Source organism: Dermacentor silvarum, unplaced genomic scaffold, assembly GCF_013339745.2.
Source record: "Dermacentor silvarum isolate Dsil-2018 unplaced genomic scaffold, BIME_Dsil_1.4 Seq514, whole genome shotgun sequence".
In the NCBI taxonomy this organism is placed as follows: Eukaryota; Metazoa; Arthropoda; class Arachnida; order Ixodida; family Ixodidae; genus Dermacentor; species Dermacentor silvarum.
The window spans coordinates 16464-36610 of record NW_023606357.1 but is presented as its reverse complement, the minus strand read 5'-3'; the positions used below and the strand labels follow the sequence as shown (position 1 = coordinate 36610).

The window sequence follows — 20147 nt, the reverse complement described above, 5'->3', positions numbered from 1 at the left end:
TAAAAGCACTCGGAGCTCCTACTAGAAACTCGCAAACGGCTATAAGGGATGAAGACGGTAACATCTATGAAGGCGATGATGCGCTGCGGTACATCACAGACGTTATCAGGCATAACTTCGGTACGAGAAAAAGTGTAGTTCAGACAACAGATCCAGCAACAACAGAGAGGCTTGAGAGATCAAAATTCAGCATAGAAAGCTTCTATTGGAAAAAGGCAGCAGAAAATGTCCCTAACAACACGGCAGCAGGACCCGATGAAATCCCAATACAGCTAATCAAAAACCTCGGTCCAAAAAGCAAGGCACTGCTGACTAATGCCATAGAGCAAGTGATTAGAACAAAGAATATTCCCGTTGGATGGCGTGAAAGCAAGATGAATCTCATCTACAAAGGCAAAGGAGATAAGGATAAAACGAGTTCGTACAGGCCAGTTACAGTAACGTCGGTGATATATAGAATGGCAATGCAAGCCATAAAATTAGAACTGTCGAAGTGGGTGGAGGAAAACGGTGTATTGGGGGAACTACAGAATGGGTTCAGGCCAGGCAGACGCTTAGAAGACAATATGTTTGTACTATCTCAGTGCATAGAGATTTCAGTAGCTCAGAAAAGACCTTTATGGGTAGCATTTCTAGATATTAAAGGAGCTTATGACAACGTAGACAGGGAATTGTTGTGGGATATTCTTCAATACGAAGGCATAGATGACGATTTCGTGGAGCTGCTGAGGGAGATATATCGAGACACCAAGTACAAGTGGCATGGGAAGGTCGAAAAGGAAATGAAATGGTGGGAATTCACCAAGGATTGAAGCAAGGATGCCCTCTGTCACCATTGTTGTTCACGCTTTACGTCAAGGGCATAGAAAGACGACTGGAAAACAGCGAATTAGGTTTTGATTTATCCTACATGCGTAATGGACAAATGGTGCAACAAAAGGTCCCTGGATTGATGTACGCAGACGACATTGTGCTACTAGCGGACAATAAAAAAGATTTACAGATACTTGCGAATATCTGTGGGAACGCAGCGACAAATCTAGGCCTTAAGTTTAGCACAGAGAAATCAGGGATTATGATCTTTAATGAACACACGAGTAACTTCGTGGTGTCAATTCAACAGCAAGTAATACCCAGAGTGAAGCAATATAAGTACCTCGGCGTACACATAAACGAAGGAAAGAATTACTCAAGCAACCACCAAGATAATCTGAAAATAAAGGGGGGAAGCGGAATGCAGCATTAATGAAACACAGAGCACTGTGGGGCCACAATAAGTATGAGGTGGTGCGTGGAATCTGGAAAGGAGTAATGGTGCCAGCGCTAACATTCGCAAATGCCATTATATGCTTAAAATCGGATATATTGGCGGGTTTAGAAGTTAACCAAAGATCAGTAGGCCGGTTGGCTTTGGGAGCACACGGTAATACGACAAATGAGGCAGTGCATGGAGACATGGGTTGGGCCTCTTTTGAAGTCAGAGAAGCACAAAGCAAAATTAGTTTTGAAGAAAGGCTCAGGAACATGGATGAAAATAAATGGGCGGCTAAAGTGCACAAGTATCTCTACATGAAAAGCGTGGACACAGAATGGAGGAAGAGGTCAAGGAAGTTGGCAACCAAGTACAGGATAATCGAAACTGTAAATAGACAACCAGGGGTCATCAGAAAGAAAGTGAGAGAAATAGAGACCGTGAATTGGATGTAAAGAATGGAAACGAAAAGGACAATGGAGATTTACAAGAATGAGAAGAAAGAAATTAGAAGGGAAAATCTGTACGATAACACAAAGGGCAGTGCCTTGCTATTTGAGGCTCGAGCCGGTTGCCTAAGGACGAAAACATATCGGAACAAATATTCGGAACTAGATGAGACATGTGTATGCTGCAGTAAAGATCCAGAGACCACTCAGCACATCCTAATGGAATGCGACGGGATCCACCCAGCGAGAACCGTAGGTAACGTGCAACTCCCAGAAGCACTTGGGTTTAAAGTGGAAGGAAACATAAACAGATCAGCCGTAGAGATCAGCAAGAGACGATTAGAGTAGTGGTGGAAAAAAAGCAGGGAAAAGATCGATACGACCTGATCTCTTAAAATCATAGGCAGCGGTACAAGCTAAATTTTTGAAAAAGGTATACAAAAATGCGAGATAAAGAACATGTGTAGTATACCTGATTAAATCAAGCAGGCTAGGTGACTATTTGTCGCCACCCCGTTTCAAAGGGGATGCCAATAAATCATCATCATCATCATCATCATCGCTTCTGATTGGTGCTCGTTTTGCGGCTGCCGCAAAAAATGGGTCTCGCACCCATTCGAGCGTTTGCCGCGCGTTGCTGCCCCTTTTCGTGAATCTTGCCGCGCGCGACAGCATCGTTCGCCGCGCGCGGCGTGTCGCGCGCGTTTTTGTCGCTAGTGTGGACGTACCTTAAGACGCTGTGGCCTCTCCGCCTTACCTTCAACGCGTTTCGAACGCGCTGCCCAAGGCGGTGGCAAGTCAAGTTCAAGTCGAGGAGCGTTTATGAATACGGGGGGTATACTCTCTCAGCAGTCATGTGATGGCGTCGGCAAACGCGGTGCACGTTCCGGCATGTGTAAATGGCTGCGTAAGACGCTGTGGCCGCTCCCCCTTACTAGAGAGTACTGCACGTTTCTAACGCGTTTGTGCTAGCGTCCCCTTAAGCGGGAGATCCGATGATTCCCTCCGGAGCTTCGCCCACTCATCATCATTCACCCCGTGGATATGCTGTGATTTTTTCTCTTTCCCTCAACCTCTACTACTACTACTACTACTACTACTACTACTACTACTACTACTACTCCCGGAGAGCGAGTCAAGTGACATCTCCAGCTTTGCGCCTGCGTGACGACTTTGCGCCTGCGTGACGGCGCACGCTCGACTAAGAACAGCTGCGTTAAAAGCTTTGAAAAGAAAATGTGTTACATTTCGGTCTGGGCGGGTATCGAACCCGGGCCTCTGGGGTGCGAGACGAGTACGCTGCCCCGACGGCACGGCGGCTCCACGGTTCTGCCTAAAGGTGTGGCCTAGTGCGTGCGTCATTGCGCACGTCACGTCGCAGCCATCTGACTGACTAAAGGTGTGGCCTATATAGTGCGTGCGTCATTGGGCATGTGATGGCGCAGCCAAAAAAAAAAGGGGGGGGGGGGGGGGGGGGCACACCATGAGTGTATACTAAATGAGCGCGTAAATGCTTTTTGTGGCAAATGCTCGTAGCAACGCCGAATTCGCTGGCAATAAATGGCAATAAATGCCAATAAATGAAATGAAATGAAATCGCACGGAGACAGCAACCATTACGCATCCATTACGCGCATCCATTACGCGGCGCCAGGTTGTCTCGTTCATGGCCCGCCGGACCGCGCGCGCGAATCTCCTCACAGTCAAATGAGTGGTGTTTAAGGACCTGTCTGACGGACATCATTGCAGTATATGGGTAAGGGAGGTCGGCCTGGGCAGAAGTGGTCGCGTTAGTTCTGTCGTCATTTCACGCACACCGCTGGTTGCATGAACTGCGTTGATTTGGCTTGTTTGACAAGCGCGTCATGCAGAGACGCTTGCCATGCGTGCTCAGTGTGGCTGTAAAACGACAAAGCAACCAGTAGACGCACACTAACGCTCCGATTAAATGGCTTTGTAGCGGAGCGTGGGTAGCGTTCTTCGTTCCGCTGCCGATACGCGACCATTGTGCGCACGCTCGATCATTAGCATTCCCGCTAGCATTCCGCTGAGCGGCTCTGCGCGAATCGTTAGGACACGATGGTCTGAGTGGAGCGGACTATGAACGCTCTGCTGACTCCATCATCTTCGAGAATGGGGACAGCTTGTCGAGGGATAGACAAGGTCGCAAGGATATCGTGTTCAGTAGGATTAGACACAGTTTCCTGCAATAATTACTAGAGGAAACTCTGTCACTAATGTCTGCGGGAGCTTCAATGTTTGTGACCGGGCTAGTTTGTAATCCATCCGTGACAAAGACAGAGGACGGAGGACAGAAAGAAGGAATGACTGAGCACATGCGCTGACTTCCAACTCGTGCACAAGCGCTTGTGTTCGTTCATTCCTTCTTCCTATCTTGCGCCCGCTGTTGCGCTGTTTTAGGGGCGTAGCTCCTCTTAGTCTAACCTTGTCACGTCTCCGTTGTCCGGCGTATCTCCCGGCAGTAAACGGCAGTATCTCCCGTATAATGCAATAGATGGCGCTGTCTCATAGAAGTACATGGGCGGACAAAAGGATTTGTGGGATATACTGGGCACTCTAGATGTGGAAGATGGAGTAAGAAATCTTTTAAAAGATATCTATAAAAGTAACAAGGTGCTTATAAAATGGGAAAACAAGGCATCTGGGCCTATAGAGATACAGCAGGGGCTTAGGCAGGGGTGCCCTCTGTTGTTCATGCTGTATTTACAAGGATTAGAGAAAAAATGAGAGAGGAGCGGACTTGGCTTCAACCTTTCCTATTTCAAGCAAGGAGAATGGATTAAACAGTCATTACCAGGACTGATGTATGCGGATGACATTGTACTTATGGCTGACAGCAAGGAAGACTTGCAGAGATTAATGGACATCTGTGGTAAAGAGGGAGATAGCTTAGGTTTGAAGTTTAGTAAAGAAAAATCGGCAGTCATTACTTTTAATGATAATCAGGGCAGCGAGCATAGGATACAGGAGGTTATGCTGGAGGTGGTGGATAAGTACAAATATCTTGGAGTGTGGATAAACAATGGGGCTGAGTACCTAACGGAACATGAAAAATATGTGACGGCTAAAGGTAGCAGAAATGCAGCTGTGATGAAAAATAGGGCACTGTGGAATTACAATAAGTACGAAGTGGTGAGAGGGATTTGGAAAGGGGTGATGGTCCCTAGTTTGACTTTCGGCAATGCGGTCCTGTGCATCAGATCAGAGGTTCGTGCAAGGTTGGAAGTTAAGCAGCGAGAGGTAGGTAGACTGGCTCTGGGAGCACACGGAAATACACCAAATCAGGGGGTACAGGGTGACATGGGATGGACGTCATTCGAGGGCAGGGAAGCCAGTAGCAAGATGGAATTTGAGGAGCGATTGAGAGAAATGGCAGAAAAGCGGTGGGCAAGGAGAGTTTTCAGTTATTTGTACATGAGGAATGTTGATACAAAATGGAGGAAGCTGACCAGAAAACTGTCAATCAAATATTTGGACTGCAGGAGGGGTGCAAACCAGGAAACAAACATTGAAGGTTAAGGAAACAGAGAGGGGTCTGTGGAAAACAGGGATGCAGACGAAATCATCACTGGGAACATACCGAACTTTCAAGCAAGAAATTGCCAGAAGAAGATATCTACGATAATTCTAGGGGAAGCTCTTTGTTGTTTGAAGCCAGGACGGGAGTATTGCGGACTAAGATGTACCGAGTCAAGTACCAAGGTATAGACACGTTGTGCTGTGCGTGTGGAGAAGAGGAGGAAACGGCCGAACACCTCATACTTTTCTGTAAAGGGCTTAACCTTACAATGCAAAGCAACGGGGCTGATTTTTTCAAAGCATTGGGGTTTAGGGACTGTGAAGGCAAAATAGACTTTAAGCGGGTAGAAATAACCGAACAGAGGTTATCTGATTGGTGGATAAAATTAAGGCAGGGGTGAAATTTCACCCACCACAAAGTACAAATTATGTTAATAGTCATGGCTAGGTGGCGCATGCCACCGCCCGATTTCAAGGGTTCAGCCTCATCCATCCATCCATCCATCCATCCATCCATGTGTGCAATATGGCGCTTGTGTGAATCGACATTAGATGGCGCTGGAAGTGCCGCTGCTCTTTGCCCTGCCGTGCCGTGGCATGGGAAGGCCGAAAAGGAAATGAAATGGTGGGAATTCACCAAGGATTGAAGCAAGGATGCCCTCTGTCACCATTGTTGTTCACGCTTTCCGTCAAGGGCATAGAAAGACGACTGGAAAACAGCGAATTAGGTTTTGATTTATCCTACATGCGTAATGGACAAATGGTGCAACAGAAGGTCCCTGGATTGATGTACGCAGACGACATTGTGCTACTAGCGGACAATAAAAAGATTTACAGATACTTGCGAATATCTGTGGGAACGCAGCGACAAATCTAGGCCTTAAGTTTAGCACAGAGAAATCAGGGATTATGATCTTTAATGAACACACGAGTAACTTCGTGGTGTCAATTCAACAGCAAGTAATACCCATAGTGAAGCAATATAAGTACCTCGGCGTACACATAAACGAAGGAAAGAATTACTCAAGCAACCACCAAGATAATCTGAAAATAAAGGGGAAGCGGAATGCAGCATTAATGAAACAAAGAGCACTGTGGGGCCACAATAAGTATGAGGTGGTGCGTGGAATCTGGAAAGGAGTAATGGTGCCAGCGCTAACATTCGCAAATGCCATTATATGCTTAAAATCGGATATATTGGCGGGTTTGGAAGTTAACCAAAGATCAGTAGGCCGGTTGGCTTTGGGAGCACACGGTAATACGACAAATGAGGCAGTGCATGGAGACATGGGTTGGGCCTCTTTTGAAGTCAGAGAAGCACAAAGCAAAATTAGTTTTGAAGAAAGGCTCAGGAACATGGATGAAAATAAATGGGCGGCCAAAGTGCACAAGTATCTCTACATGAAAAGCGTGGACAAAGAATGGAGGAAGAGGTCAAGGAAGTTGGCAACCAAGTACAGGATAATCGAAACTGTAAATAGACAACCAGGGGTCATCAGAAAGAAAGTGAGAGAAATAGAGACCGTGAATTGGTTGCAAAGAATGGAAACGAAAAGGACAATGGAGATTTACAAGAATGAGAAGAAGAAATTAGAAGGGAAAATCTGTACGATAACACAAAGGGCAGTGCCTTGCTATTTGAGGCTCGAGCCGGTTGCCTAAGGACGAAAACATATCGGAACAAATATTCGGAACTAGATGAGACATGTGTATGCTGCAGTAAAGATCCAGAGACCACTCAGCACATCCTTATGGAATGCGACGGGATCCACCCAGCGAGAACCGTAGGTAACGTGCAACTCCCAGAAGCGCTTGGGTTTAAAGTGGAAGGAAACATAAACAGATCAGCCGTAGAGATCAGCAAGAGACGATTAGAGTACTGGTGGAAAAAAAGCAGGGAAAGATGGATACGACCTGATCTCTTAAAATCATAGGCAGCGGTACAAGCTAAATTTTTGAAAAAGAAAGATAATGAGAGGGTATACAAAAATGCTAGATAAAGAACATGTGTAGTATACCTGATTAAATCAAGCAGGCTAGGTGACTATTTGTCGCCACCCCGTTTCAAAGGGGATGCCAATAAATCATCATCATCATCATCTCTCTGATTGGCTGCTGCGCGGGCTGCGCGGGGATGCGCGGGGAGCGAGCGCCTCTCTCATTTCTTGGATCGTCGCCGTACGTGTCGGATCGTTGGTGGAGCATGGACGATGCGCAGCGGCGGGCGCGGATGGCCGCTGCGGCTCGTGCTCGTCGGCAGGATCCCGCGGTGCGGGGAGATGTCATTCCCCTTAAACCGGTACTCGAACCCCTAGCTGTGCACTTCTCCGACCACAAGTGCGTAATATATAAAGGTAACTTGAAATCTCAATAAAAGTTTTCTTCACCGTACCTCACGTGTTTGCATGATGATTTTATCGGGCGAACTTCTCGGAGGATTAACGGTATCACCCATAACCTCCGGAGCTTCGCCCACCTCACCATCATTCACCTCGTGGATATGCTGTGATATTTTTTTTATCATTGGTTTTTATTAGGGAGCGACAAGTGCGTGGTTTTGCCTAAACTTCAGTCCTTCTGGCTTGAAACTACTTAAGCCAAATTGATCATTTTCAACCAAATGCTGCCTTATGTAAGTAAAATATTTGGCAATCATTAGGCATCCGAACCAATATTTACGGCCTTCGTGCTTACAAAAGCTAGACGTGCTGAAAATTTAGAAAAATAAAGTAATAAAAATTGCAAGAACGTTTGACAATTAGAAAATCCCATGTACTGCTCATCAGTCGATCCTATGACGCATGAACGATGACAGGACTCGAGTTTCCTGCGGCAGTTTTTGTAAAATAATTTATGGATTTTGATACCGTAACATGTTAAGAAAGTCCTGTGTGCCGCTCCAATTCACTGGAGAAAAGGCGAAAGGGAAACGGGGCAGGTTTTCTGACTTGCTGACAGGCAGGCAGGCAATGAACTTTATTTTAGGTCCTGAGGAGCGACTCCGAGAACCCCTTACGGGGGAGGAGCCACCGTGGGCCGCTCCCACGTTGGGACGGGCAGGCCGTGCCTGACCGCCGCGTCGCGGGCCGTCTGGACAGCCCGTAGCTGAGTGGTGAGGTCGGAGCTCTTGAGCGCCTCCACCCGCTCTTCTTCCGTGGTGAGATTATCGTGGTCCCGTAACGAGGGACACCGCCAGAGCATGTGTTCTAAAGTGCAGAAGGGATCGCCGCAATCCGGACAATCGGGCTCGAACGAGTCCGCGTACCTGCTGACCCTGGCTAGACTGGGATAGCACCCGGTCTGCAGCATGCGAAGGGTGGAAGACTGAGGCCTGGAGAGCTTGGCGTAGGGCGGGGGATAGACCCTCCTGCCGAGCTGATAGTGCTTTGAAATCTCGTTAAACGTGTGGAGCGAGTCCTTGTGGAACCCCGCGCCCTCGAGCGGCGTTTCCCCGGCGCGGTGGGTGAGTTCGCGCGCGCGTGCGTGGGCCAGCTCGTTGGCGTTGGGAACGACGGTGGAGACCGAGGCCCCATGTGGGCCGGGAACCAAGTGATGACTGCTTCTGAAAATCTGGAGGACGCTTAAGCTTCGCCTTTAGGAGTGGAACGCGATAGCATTCAAATATCCCTGAAGGCTTGTCAGGCTTCCCGGCAACTACAGCATTCTTTTTTTTTTTTTTTTTCTACCTTCGCCTCTGCGCGCCGCTGCCGTTTTACGCTGCCGAGGAGGCGAGCGCCATTTGGATGGTGTTTTTGCAAGTAACATACTCGGGCGCGCCGCTGTTGGTATGGTAGAAATGCTGGAAAACGGGTTTGACGTGTTCGAGTTTCCTCGCAACAGAATTATGTTTCTCGTACATTCAAATTACAGTCCGACGCTATCATGTCTGTAAGTTGTCGTTATGTCTAACTTTACGATTTTTCTGACGCATTTTACTTTGAGAAATTCCATTTTGTTCACTAAAGCATCTGCGCCACGCGGAGGGCCTGCGTGGTCGGGGTGGTTCGGGATGATTTTTTTTTTTCAGCCACGGATGCCGGTGCGCTGACACCGACGCCGGATTTTCTGCGACACGGGGCCCTTAACGCTTTCGCGTTAATACTACACATGCATCTATACATACAAAAAATTGCAGCCTTTTCATTTCTATACACACAAACATACGCATGTAGGGGTCGGGGGCGCCCTGGCCCGGGTCCTTGAAGTCTTGGCGCTGCGGTGAACTGGTCAAGTTCACCTGTGGTTACGCGAGGTCATGCTTATCTCGCCTTTTAAATGCGAAAAATGCGAAGCATTTCTTCGCAAACATTTGCTACTTTAACAGTATCTATCTATCTATCTATCTATCTATCTATCTATCTATCTATCTATCTATCTATCTATCTAGCCGCCTACGTCTTTGTGCCCTCATGGTCGTTTCGTTAACTTGGTATCTACCAAAATTGACATACTATGACAAGAGTATATGATGAATATAAATGATATGTCATGACATGAATGTCATGACACGCGTGTCATGTAGGTCATGAAACAGCCGCTGACGTCTTGGTGCCTAAAATGACACGTCAACCGGCTAACACACGGCGCTGCCTCAAATTCCTCCACCGACTAACAGTAGCGCATTATCTTTCTTTTCAATTCTACACCCTCGCCGATAACACTCGTTAGCTCAACCACCCGCATTACCTTCTCTACCCTTTAGAAGAACCCTACCAATATATACTGTGCCCAGGAGGGCATATGTCGCCTTGAAAAAGACAAGTCCACCTGTCGAAACGTTGGCACCTGCTCTCACCTTGTTCTCGTGTTGCTTATCGTCTTTAATTTCCATCTCCCGCATTCCGCGTGTTTTCCCTGGATTTACTAAAGAGTGTTACTTATTTTGCTACGCACAGGCTCGCCATTGTGGCTGTTCACCGCCAGCGCAACTGGAAAGTTGCACTGACAGTTCGATATATCCAATGTTCAATTCATCATAAGGGAGGTATTTTGCACGAATACGGGCCTGTCAAAATTTCGCGTGCTCGGTATATAGTGTTTTGTTCTATATCTGCCCTACACTGTTTAATATTGCCTGTGGCAGATGGCCCAATTCTAACCCGTGAGCTATATTGGCCATTGCTTATACGAGAAATCAAAATGCTTACATTGAATAATTAACATTATCACGCTTTATAACTTTTTTTTAATTATTTACTTTACGGCACATATTTCAGTCAACGAATTGTAGCTAGTGAGATTGCGAGGCATACAGACTTGGAACAAATTCTGGGGATGGCACCGGTTTCGAGATGTGCGCCGTCAAACTAGCGGTAAAAATGCACCGCTGTTAAATATGTGCTCTGAAGCCATTAGCTACAAAGTAATTAACGTAATTGTATTAATTATTCATTAAGCCATTTTGATTTCTTGTACAAGTAATGACAACCTCATCGAGTAATTCAGCTTAAGGGTCAGAATTGTGTTATCTGGACTGGACTGGAAAAACTATATTTGGGTCCATTAGGGCGCTGCCACCGACAATTTTCTTTTAACTTGGTTCAGCTAAACAAAAAAAAAGGGGGGGGGGAGGGAGGGATAGGATAATTCGCCTTTCCGGGTTCGTCATATTAGCGTTCGACTGTACAGTGAAGCGCCCATGAAGTACTTGTGTATACCTTGTCCAGTATCTCGTCCTTCATGTCCTGCATCCACTCCGTCTTGGCGCTGCTCAGGAAGCCGTGCACGATGACGTACAACTTCTGGCCGGCATCCACCAGCGACGCCATCATGTCGAATCCCCTCCAATCCAAGCCCGTCTCGAAGAGGAGCTTGTTGGGATCCGAGGCTTTGTTTGAATGCAGCAGGAACCGGGGCTTCACCTGGCAGTAATAATGAACCGAGTGGGTCCGAGAACTTTTTGACGGCACTAGCTAGGTTTAGCCTAGTTTGGTTTGGTTTCAGTGAAACGAAGACTTTCAAAAAGAATTAATATAAATACAGCGTTCAGGATTGGTCGCGCATGCTTGTGCTGCCCGATCTCGGATGCCACGCTTAACCAGGGGACGTATATATTCTGCGACGATCACTTCGGCTATACTATCGCCTTCGTGTGACGTTGTGCTCAACCAGCCAATCAACTCATCCGACTTCGCTCAAGCAGCCAATCAGTGCGCGCCTGACGGCCGAGGCGATACTATATCGCCGAAAGTGATCGTCGCAGAATACGGCCCACGTCACGCATACATATTTTCGGGGTTTAGAAGTCCGATGTTTTACGTGCCAAAACCACGAAATGATTACGAGGCACGCCGTAGTAACCCTACCTGAGATTCTTCAACATTTACAAAAATTTAAGTACAGGAGCGTTGGTCTTTGCCAACATAGAAATATGGCCGCCGCGGCCGTGATCGAAACCGCGCTTTTGAGCTCGAGGCAATGCGTCAGCGTAGCCTTAGAACCAATTTGTTTTGCCTGCCGTTGCTCTTAGCGGTTTTCTCAATTTTTTTTTTATGTTTACCATTACTAAGCGTGATGTGTGGTTTATACAACACGTTTTAGCGTCATCAAACTTACTGAACCGAATATGAAACGGAAAGAAAATGCCGGTATAAGCTCGACGACCAAGTTATTCTTTAAAAAAACGGGGGAGGGGTGGAGGAACCTGTGAACGTTTATCTGGAAGAATATTCACAGAATAACGCCGAATTTAAAGACAGAAATAAAAGCCGAAAAAAAAAGTGTGCCGTATTTTGGGCACCAATACCACAGAATCATGCCCGCAAGCTAAAGAGTATGCTCATTAGGTTGGCAATTCGAATTCTTTCGCCTGTAATCTTCTTTCCTGGTCAGAGCTACTGAAGCTGGAACAGAATATGGTAGCACTCTAGGACCACGCACCTCCTCACACCCGCAGCTACCTTTCCATTAAAAAGGATAAATAAATTTGTTTCTATGCATCTATCTCGGATACATTAACATACCAAAACCATACATTCCATTTCACTGCAGTTCACTGCAGTCTAACGTCTGGCGAAGTCAGCTTGACCGGCGGCATTCGGCGCACTTTGGTGAGGCTAGCGTCGGAATCAAACATGCCCTATCTCACGCCAAAACCTCATGACCAGAGTGCATCGAGCGCGAGTTTGGCTCGGCTTAGCTGGCCGGCACCATTGCAGCGTAGTCCCTCAATATTTTTTCTGGTCACGAAACTCCGCCGTCACTCTATGGGAGAGTTTGATATGTCGCATGGAGCCGCCGCGCTGCGGCGCCACCGCAGCTGAGAGGCCACCTTTCTCCGTGTTAAACCCGGAGAGACTGCAGATGTGGCCAGCGTGGGCTGAATGTTTGGACGCGTACTTATATTTGTGTGTGCGTGCGTGCGTGTGTGTGCGCGTGCGTGTGTGTGCGCGTGCCTGGCATGTGCATGCGTGTGTGTGTGTGTGTGTGTGTGTGTGTGTGTGTGTGTGTGTGTGTGTGTGTGTGTGTGTGTGTGTGTGTGTGTGTGTGTGTGTGTGTGTGTGTGTGTGTGTGTGTGTGTGTGTGTGTGTGTGTGTGTGGTGTGTGTGTGTGTGTGTGTGTGTGTGTGTGTACATGCGTGCGTGTGTCTGGCGTGTGCATGCGTGCGTGTGTGGACATGCCTGCATGCGTGCGTGTGTGGACGTGCGTGCGTGTGTCTGGCGTGTGCATGCGTGCGTGTGTGGACATGCCTGCGTGCGTGGACGTGCGTGCGTGCGCAGGGGCGGATCCAGGTTTTTTCTGAGGGGGGGGGTCAGCTTCTGTCAATGATGACGATGATGATGATGATAGTAGCCTTTATCATTTACCGAAATTCACCGTTTCTGCTCACGATAAACCCGCGTTTTATACGGCTAGAGCAACACCTGTAGCCCGCCGTGGTGGCTCAGTCAGCTCAGGCATCGCGCTGCTGAGCACGAGATCGCGCGATCGAATCCCGGCCGCGGCGGCCGCATTTCGATAGAGGCGAAATGCAAAAACGCCCGTGTGCTTCCGTTGTAGTGTACGTTAAAGAACCCCAGGTGGTCAAAATTAATCCGGAGTCTTCCACTACGGCGTGCCTCATAATCAGAACTGGTTTTGCACGTAAAACCCCAGAAAGAGGAAGAAGCCCTATAGCGAAGCCTGGTATCGGTTTCTCCGAGCTTATAGGAAAAGGACGTTACCCAATACAGCCATGTGCTTGGCGGCTGTGCCTGATAATACAGGTTGTTCAAAACTAAGCTTTATGGTTTTGTTAAAATTAGGCACTGGGAGGCACGCGAAGACCACCTGTGCAAATACGTTATGTGGCCAGGGGGGCACAAAGTGAGACGATAATTATCGCTGTGAGCAGCCCAATTAACTAAAATTGAATTATTTTTTGTCGACTGCAGTAAGTGGGTATGTTTGTATTGAAAACTTAGAGGAAGTCGTGTTTATACACAGTATCAGTCGGAAGAATTATTCTAGCGGGTTCGTGCTCCGAGATATCCGACTCCAAATTTCAATTGTACTGCGCAGAGCTATCGACTCGACGCGAGAGCGGTTTATCCTTTGCGTTGCTGGGGAAGGGAGGTATTTTGAACATTTTTAGGGCATTGACATCTTGATGGGTGAAGTATTGTCATGAGATTTGTGCATGACAACACCAAAGTTAAAGCGGCAGTATGAAATATTCGTTAGCATAGCTAAAAAGGTTTCTGCTGTTGATGGTGCAGTTGTTGCTTTTTATTTCAATAAAACTTACAATACTTGGAAATCAGCCGTCACTTTATTTGCGTAGCCCAAACAAGGACCATGCCCGTTTGTCTAGTCACCATTACGCACGCGCACTGCCCTCCGGCTTCTCCGCTCGCGCCATTATCTCGGCATGGCAGCTGCCGCCATCTTTACAGGCTGCGCGGTCGCGTGTTACGACAGCGGTTACGGGTTCTTCGATTTTTTTTTTATTTCGCCAGCCGTGAGGGGAAGGGGGGCAGTTATTATCTTTGCCAATGCCTCCGCCGCGTTGTCAGACTAAACGCCGCACTCAATAGCCGCGTCACATCAGGGAGGAGCTTTGGGCCGATCCTCACTCTCTTGCATGCGTAATCATGCGAACGACAATTAAAATTTGGAGTTGGATACCCTCGAAGCATAGACATGCTAGAAGAATTCTTCCAAGTGAAACTGTGTAGAAACACGACTGCCTCTAACTTTTGAATACAAACATACACACTTACTGCAGTCAATAAAAAGTTAATTATTCAATTTTAGTTAATTCGGCTGCTGACAGCAATAATTATCTGACTTTGTGTCCCCCTGGCCACACAACTTATTTGCGCAGGTGGTCTTCACGTGCCTCCCGGTGCATAATTTTAAGAAACCCATAAAGCTTAATTTTGAACACCTGGTATATCTAGCCTAGCTGTATTGTTTCTTAAAATAAAATTTGGGATGATCTGTCGCAGGTTCGTTATAAATGCGTAAGCACGGGTCCGTCTTTGGAGTTCTGTTGGGACACCTTGATTTCCTTAAGAAGATTCTTTGTGATCGGCTGAGACACCTTCGTTTGCTTTGGAGGACTAACTTCCCTATTCTCAAACAGCCCTCGACTCCAAGCTCTTCCTCCACTCCACCTTCTTGAGCACAGCGCCGCCTCTCGAGTGATAAAGACGTGACAATTGTGAAGAATTCCCGTGAATGATCATGAAGCTCAGTAACCATTTCTGTGGAGGGATGGCGGTGCTATCTTCTCTCTTGAGTCGAAGTGTTGTGTTGACTTGAAGAACGTTCTTGAATACGGGCGTAACGCTCCGCTCCAACGCGGCAACCACTACGCTGGTTGTTTACGATATGCGAATCACCGCGTATGAGAGAGAGAGAGAGAGAGAGAAATAACTTTATTTTGCCCAAAATGTGGTTAGATGAGGGGGTAATGACTAGAAGCCTCCCCCGTCCCCCCTTTAGACGGCGGCAGGCAGCCCCTGAGCCGCGGCGGCGTCTTCAGCCATTTGGACTACTCTTGCTTGAACATCCGGGTCCGAACTGAGCAGCACGATCTCCCATTGCTCCTCATTTCTTATTATTAAACTGGGTTGTTGTGGTTTCGAACAGTTATTGTTATATTGTTTCTTTGGGCATGCCCAGATTATGTGTTGAAGATCTGCTCGGTTGTTACAATGTTTACATATGTCTGTGTATACGTCTGGGTGATAGTGACTGAAGGCAATGGGGTTGGGGAAAGTATTGGTTTGTATTAGCCAAGCCACTGATTGCCACTTGTTTAATGAGCAATGTGCTGCCGGATATCTAGCCCTGGCTAGTCTGTAATGATTAATGATTTCCCTAAAGGAAATCATTGAAGGAAATCAACCGAGCATGAAGACTCACGACGCCACCTACAAGAAGAACGATGTGGCGTAGTAGCCGAGAGCGTGAGCCAGCGTCTTCATGTTTTGTTTCCCACGCGATGTCATCCTTTTACACAAGGCGCGCATCTGCTCCTGTTTCTCTAACCACGCGATGCCATCCTAAACACGCGCGCTGGCGTTGGCCGCTGACGTCCCGCTCCCCCACTTCGCAGCCGCTGCTCGAGGCATCACCCCGCTCCGCGAGAACGCCCACTCAGATAAACGGATCCGGCGGATTTGACCCTACTATGCCTAATGTATGGCAATAAAATTGCGAAGTTACAATGAAAAACTTGTAGCGTACGAGCGGTACTATATGCTTCTATTGGATGTTGTCAACGTGTAACTGTGATCACAATGAGTGCTACAGTTTTAAAAAAAAGTTCCCTATGCGTAGTTCTTAGTTTAGCTGTTAGTTGTTATTATTTATATATGAACACTTCAGCGAGGTCTCTTTCATTAAGCAGGTTGGTCGCGGAAATGATGACAGCAAATGAGGCAACCGATGACACCCCAATGCGGAAATAAGTTGATCAGGCGCGAAGGCGCTCGCGCGGACATCGGTGTGCTTGGCAAAAGGGACGTCCCCTCGTTCATTCGACGCCACCGACAGGACGAGTAAGGCACGGCCGGCGCCAGGAAGTCCAAGGTGTTCATGAGAAAAATTAACTACGGTAACTTCGCGACACCACACCCCTACGGAGTACAACTAAGCTTGTGAGCGAGCTACCTTTACTTCTAAATGGCTGATACCACTGGTACTCACGAAAAATAATTTTGAAGAATGCTGGTGGCCATATTTTTTGTGACAGGGCTATCCCCCTATCAGCGAGGGGGTGATACAGAAATCTGAGGGGGGGGTCAGGACATCCGGACATCCCCCCTGGATCCGCGCCTGGTTGTGCCAGGTGCATCGACAGGGGACACAGTCACTCTGGTTAACACCACGGTCGTTCCCCAAGCGTGCATGGTCGAGACTGCATGTCAATTTCGGAGGGCTGTCTCAGGGAAACTACTTCCTAGTCGTAGTAGACGCTTTTTCCAGGTGGGCTGAAGTGTTGCTCGTTCCAAGACAGTCAGCAGAGGCTACTGTGCATTGTATGTGGAACGTGTTTGCAACACATAACACATGGGCTGCCGCACATCGTTGTTAGCAACAATTGGCCTGCATTTGTAAGTGCCGAATACAGAGAATTCATGGCAAAGAATGGAATCAGGCAGATCACCCTACCTCCATATCACCCAGCGTCAAATGGGTCAGCCGAAAGAGTTGTGCAGACAGTGAAGGAAAAGTTAAAGAAAGTACCATCGAGGAATTCAAAAAGAAAATACAGTATAGACCACTTATATAACGTAACCACTTATAGTGCAGGACCGGATATAATATCGTCTTTTCAGACTCCCGTTAATCTTCCCATAGCCCTCTATGTATACGCGTATCGCTTATAGTGCAGTTGCGGGACACGAAATACCGGTTACAGTGCGGCTGCCTGGAAGTTCGGCGGTCAACCTAGACGACAAACGCTCCCCTCAAGCCACAAATACCTTATTTACTCGAATCTAACGCGCACTTTTTTTCCGATAAAACAGGTCCAAAAATTACGTGCGCGTTAGAATCAATTACGATCCTAAATCTGCGTTACCATATAGCCGTCAGCATTTCAACATGGCCGCCTTGCACGCACGTCGAGCCTAGCTACTCTCGAGCCTAGCTACCATAACTTCCTCCATGTGCTGCAGTACACGTGCTTAGGCAATAGTCTTCACCTTCTCTGCATCTTCTCTATCAGCATGAAGTACTCAGTTCATCATGATGCCGCACTTAAAAAGAAAGTGATCATGTGTGCGGAGACGGACGGAAATCGGGCCGCATCATGGGCTTTCGGAGAATCCGAAACTTGCGTTCGGGACTGGCGCAAACAGAAGGAGAGGATTTTCGCTGGCAAAGTAATGCGGAACGGTTTCAGTGGACCGAAGCAGGACGTAATCTGCGACGATCCACTTTGGAGATACGATCGCCTTGGCCCTATCTTGAAAGCAATCTGCAACGGGGAAAGTCAGCCGTGAGCCATGTTTTCGCCGCTTATAGGTCGCGTTGAAGCGAGAGGCATGATAGCACGAATGTCAATTCGCTTGCCGCGCTTCGTCACTCGAGCGTTTTGACAGTTCGTTTCCGTGGTCAACGAGCGAGTTGTGTTCATGTTTGCTTGTGCACGCGTGACACTGTGCTTGTTAATTTATTTAGTAAGAGAATACGGAACCTAGAGCACGGTGACAGCGACGACAGAAATGCGCCTGGAGTGTCCATTATAGCAATAAAATAGTTGTTTTGGTTATAATGCGGTACCGCTTATAGTGCAGATATTCGCGACTCCGGCGACTTAATAAGCGGTCTACACTGTAGCCAGAATTTTATTCAATTACAGAACTTCACCCCATGTTATTACAGGCCGCTCTCCCGCAGAACTTCTGATGGGTTGCTGCCTGAAGACATCTTTGGACCTGCTGCACCCAGACCTGTACGCACGTGTGAACTTCAAGCAGCTGCAACTGGAAGAACGGTATGATAGGACATCGCGCAGGGAGGGTCTGCCCCAGCCCGGAGACACCGTTTGGGCTCAAAATTTTAGACTAGGAGACCAATGGCTTCCTGCAGTTGTGGGGGGGGGGGCCTACAAATACGTCATCGGCTCAAGTGGTGGTAGAAGAATGAACCACCTGACACAGGCATGGGGACCACCAGAAATGTCGGTCATCGTTGGGGCTAGTGACTAGCACTGAATCGTTACTCACACAGGCGTTGGCCACTAGGGAGAGCAGGGGCAGCACGTCCGAAGGAATGTAGCTCCAACCAGAGTTGCCGGCACGAGAGAGCGCCGGTCTAGAACAGTCGGTGAACGAGCGTTTACCAGCTCTCAGCAAATCGCTCAGCGACCTCTGCAAGCAAGAGTTGGTCTGCAGCAGTCAAGCATACGTCCGCAGTACTCTAAAGAAGAACCAGAATAACGCGACAGCCAAGGCACAGTGTCAACACCACAGTGTGCCCTTGTGCACAGATTGTGCGGACGCTTGACTTTCACGCGTCCCCTGATCTTGCTTTTCCCGCATGGCTCGCGTCTCCTGTAATCCGGCTTCCCTGAGTGGCTTTGTGCCGGCAGCGGTCAGAGTGGTTGCAAGACTAGTACGAGAGATGATGTGAGTGTTGCGCTGCTAATGCCACCTAACGGCAGAGTTACTCGAGTGCAAAAGGGAGAAGGCTGGTTCTAGTGGGGTTGACAAGCAGAGCGGACGGCTCGCGCGTGCACCTACCCGCTTCACAGGACTGTCCCAAGAAGGCTTAGGGGCACGACACCAGAATGAACGAACACAGATCGCTCGAACACGCCATCATTCGTGTGACCGTACATGTGAACGATTAGGCGTTGGTGTTTAGCATGCGAGTGAACAAATTCGCTCACTATCTGGTCGCAGTGAGTCGGACCTCCAAGATTTGTCGCGCGTCCATCGGCGTAGTAATTCGGCTAGCATGCATTAGTGTATGAAAGCTGCAATAAATGCCCTTTCGATTGTTTGCACTACTGTGTTCTCGTTCCTTTGTCCCAGGAGCACGTGTGAGACCCCACAAGTTTGACCCGTCAGAGGAATCCCGTAGTGCACTACTCGCCGTGATCCACTACTCCCGGCAAACAGTGTTGGTGGGGAGGAATGTGATCTAGCATGACAAATGTGACGTCACGTGATGGTGACTGAGCAATGCCAACGAGGTGGCCTATATAGCAACGCCACAAGATATCAAGCGGCAGTTGACAACCTAATCCAGCAGCGGCTGGATGGGCCCCTTTCTGGAATTAAACTTGTTCATTGTTCAGCATTTCGCTTATTACATAGTGAACTTCTGTTAATTCGACCCTGACAGGATCAAATTCGACCCTGACAGGACTCTGGAACGCCAAGAATATCTGATGCAACTTGTTGCCGCTAGCTTAACATGTAAAATAACTTATCATTTGAATGTGTTTTTGTAATCGGACTGATAGTGGCGCATTGTCGTCGTCTCGTTACGTGCCAACTCGCTCTGTCCCCATTCATGGTCGCCATCTTGTGATGGCAATGGCAACAACAATGGCAACAACAATGGCCAGGCTGGCTCTGATGCTAGGCTGTTGTAAATACGGTTTTGGCTTCGGTAGTCTCTAGTTACATATCGATTTGCACAGCCCAAGCAATTCTTGGACAAATATTCATGCGCAAAAAAAAAAAAAAAAGGAGGAAGTTGTGCGTTAGAATTAGGTATATAGTGTAATCATTCATCGTAAGCTACTGTTCTTGCTTTAAAATGTTTTTGAGGCAGGCCAATAATAGGCATCTTTGATGTATGTTTGACGCATTCCGTGTACCCTAAGCACCGTCGTGTAGGGCACTGTCGCTATTGGCTTCACCACTGTTGGAGTCAGGCACATGTGTGATGACCAGCCAAGTTCGAATTATCTGGCGAAAGCTAATTAAAGGATCAAAATAATGAAGGTTTGGTCCCAT

The 20147-nt window shown here is 47.8% G+C and overlaps 1 protein-coding gene across 1 annotated transcript in view; it reads right to left on the bottom strand.

Moving 5' to 3' along the window:
- LOC119435191 (phospholipase A1-like) overlaps positions 1-20147 on the bottom strand; it is a 28325-nt gene that overhangs the window by 7427 nt on the left and 751 nt on the right. Inside the window, exons 2-3 of the mRNA XM_037702112.2 lie at positions 18405-18548; positions 10899-11102 (exon numbers count right to left, since the gene is read on the bottom strand). Of these exons, the coding sequence (XP_037558040.2) occupies positions 10899-11102; positions 18405-18548 (348 nt within the window). The remainder of the gene's footprint in view (positions 1-10898; positions 11103-18404; positions 18549-20147) is intronic.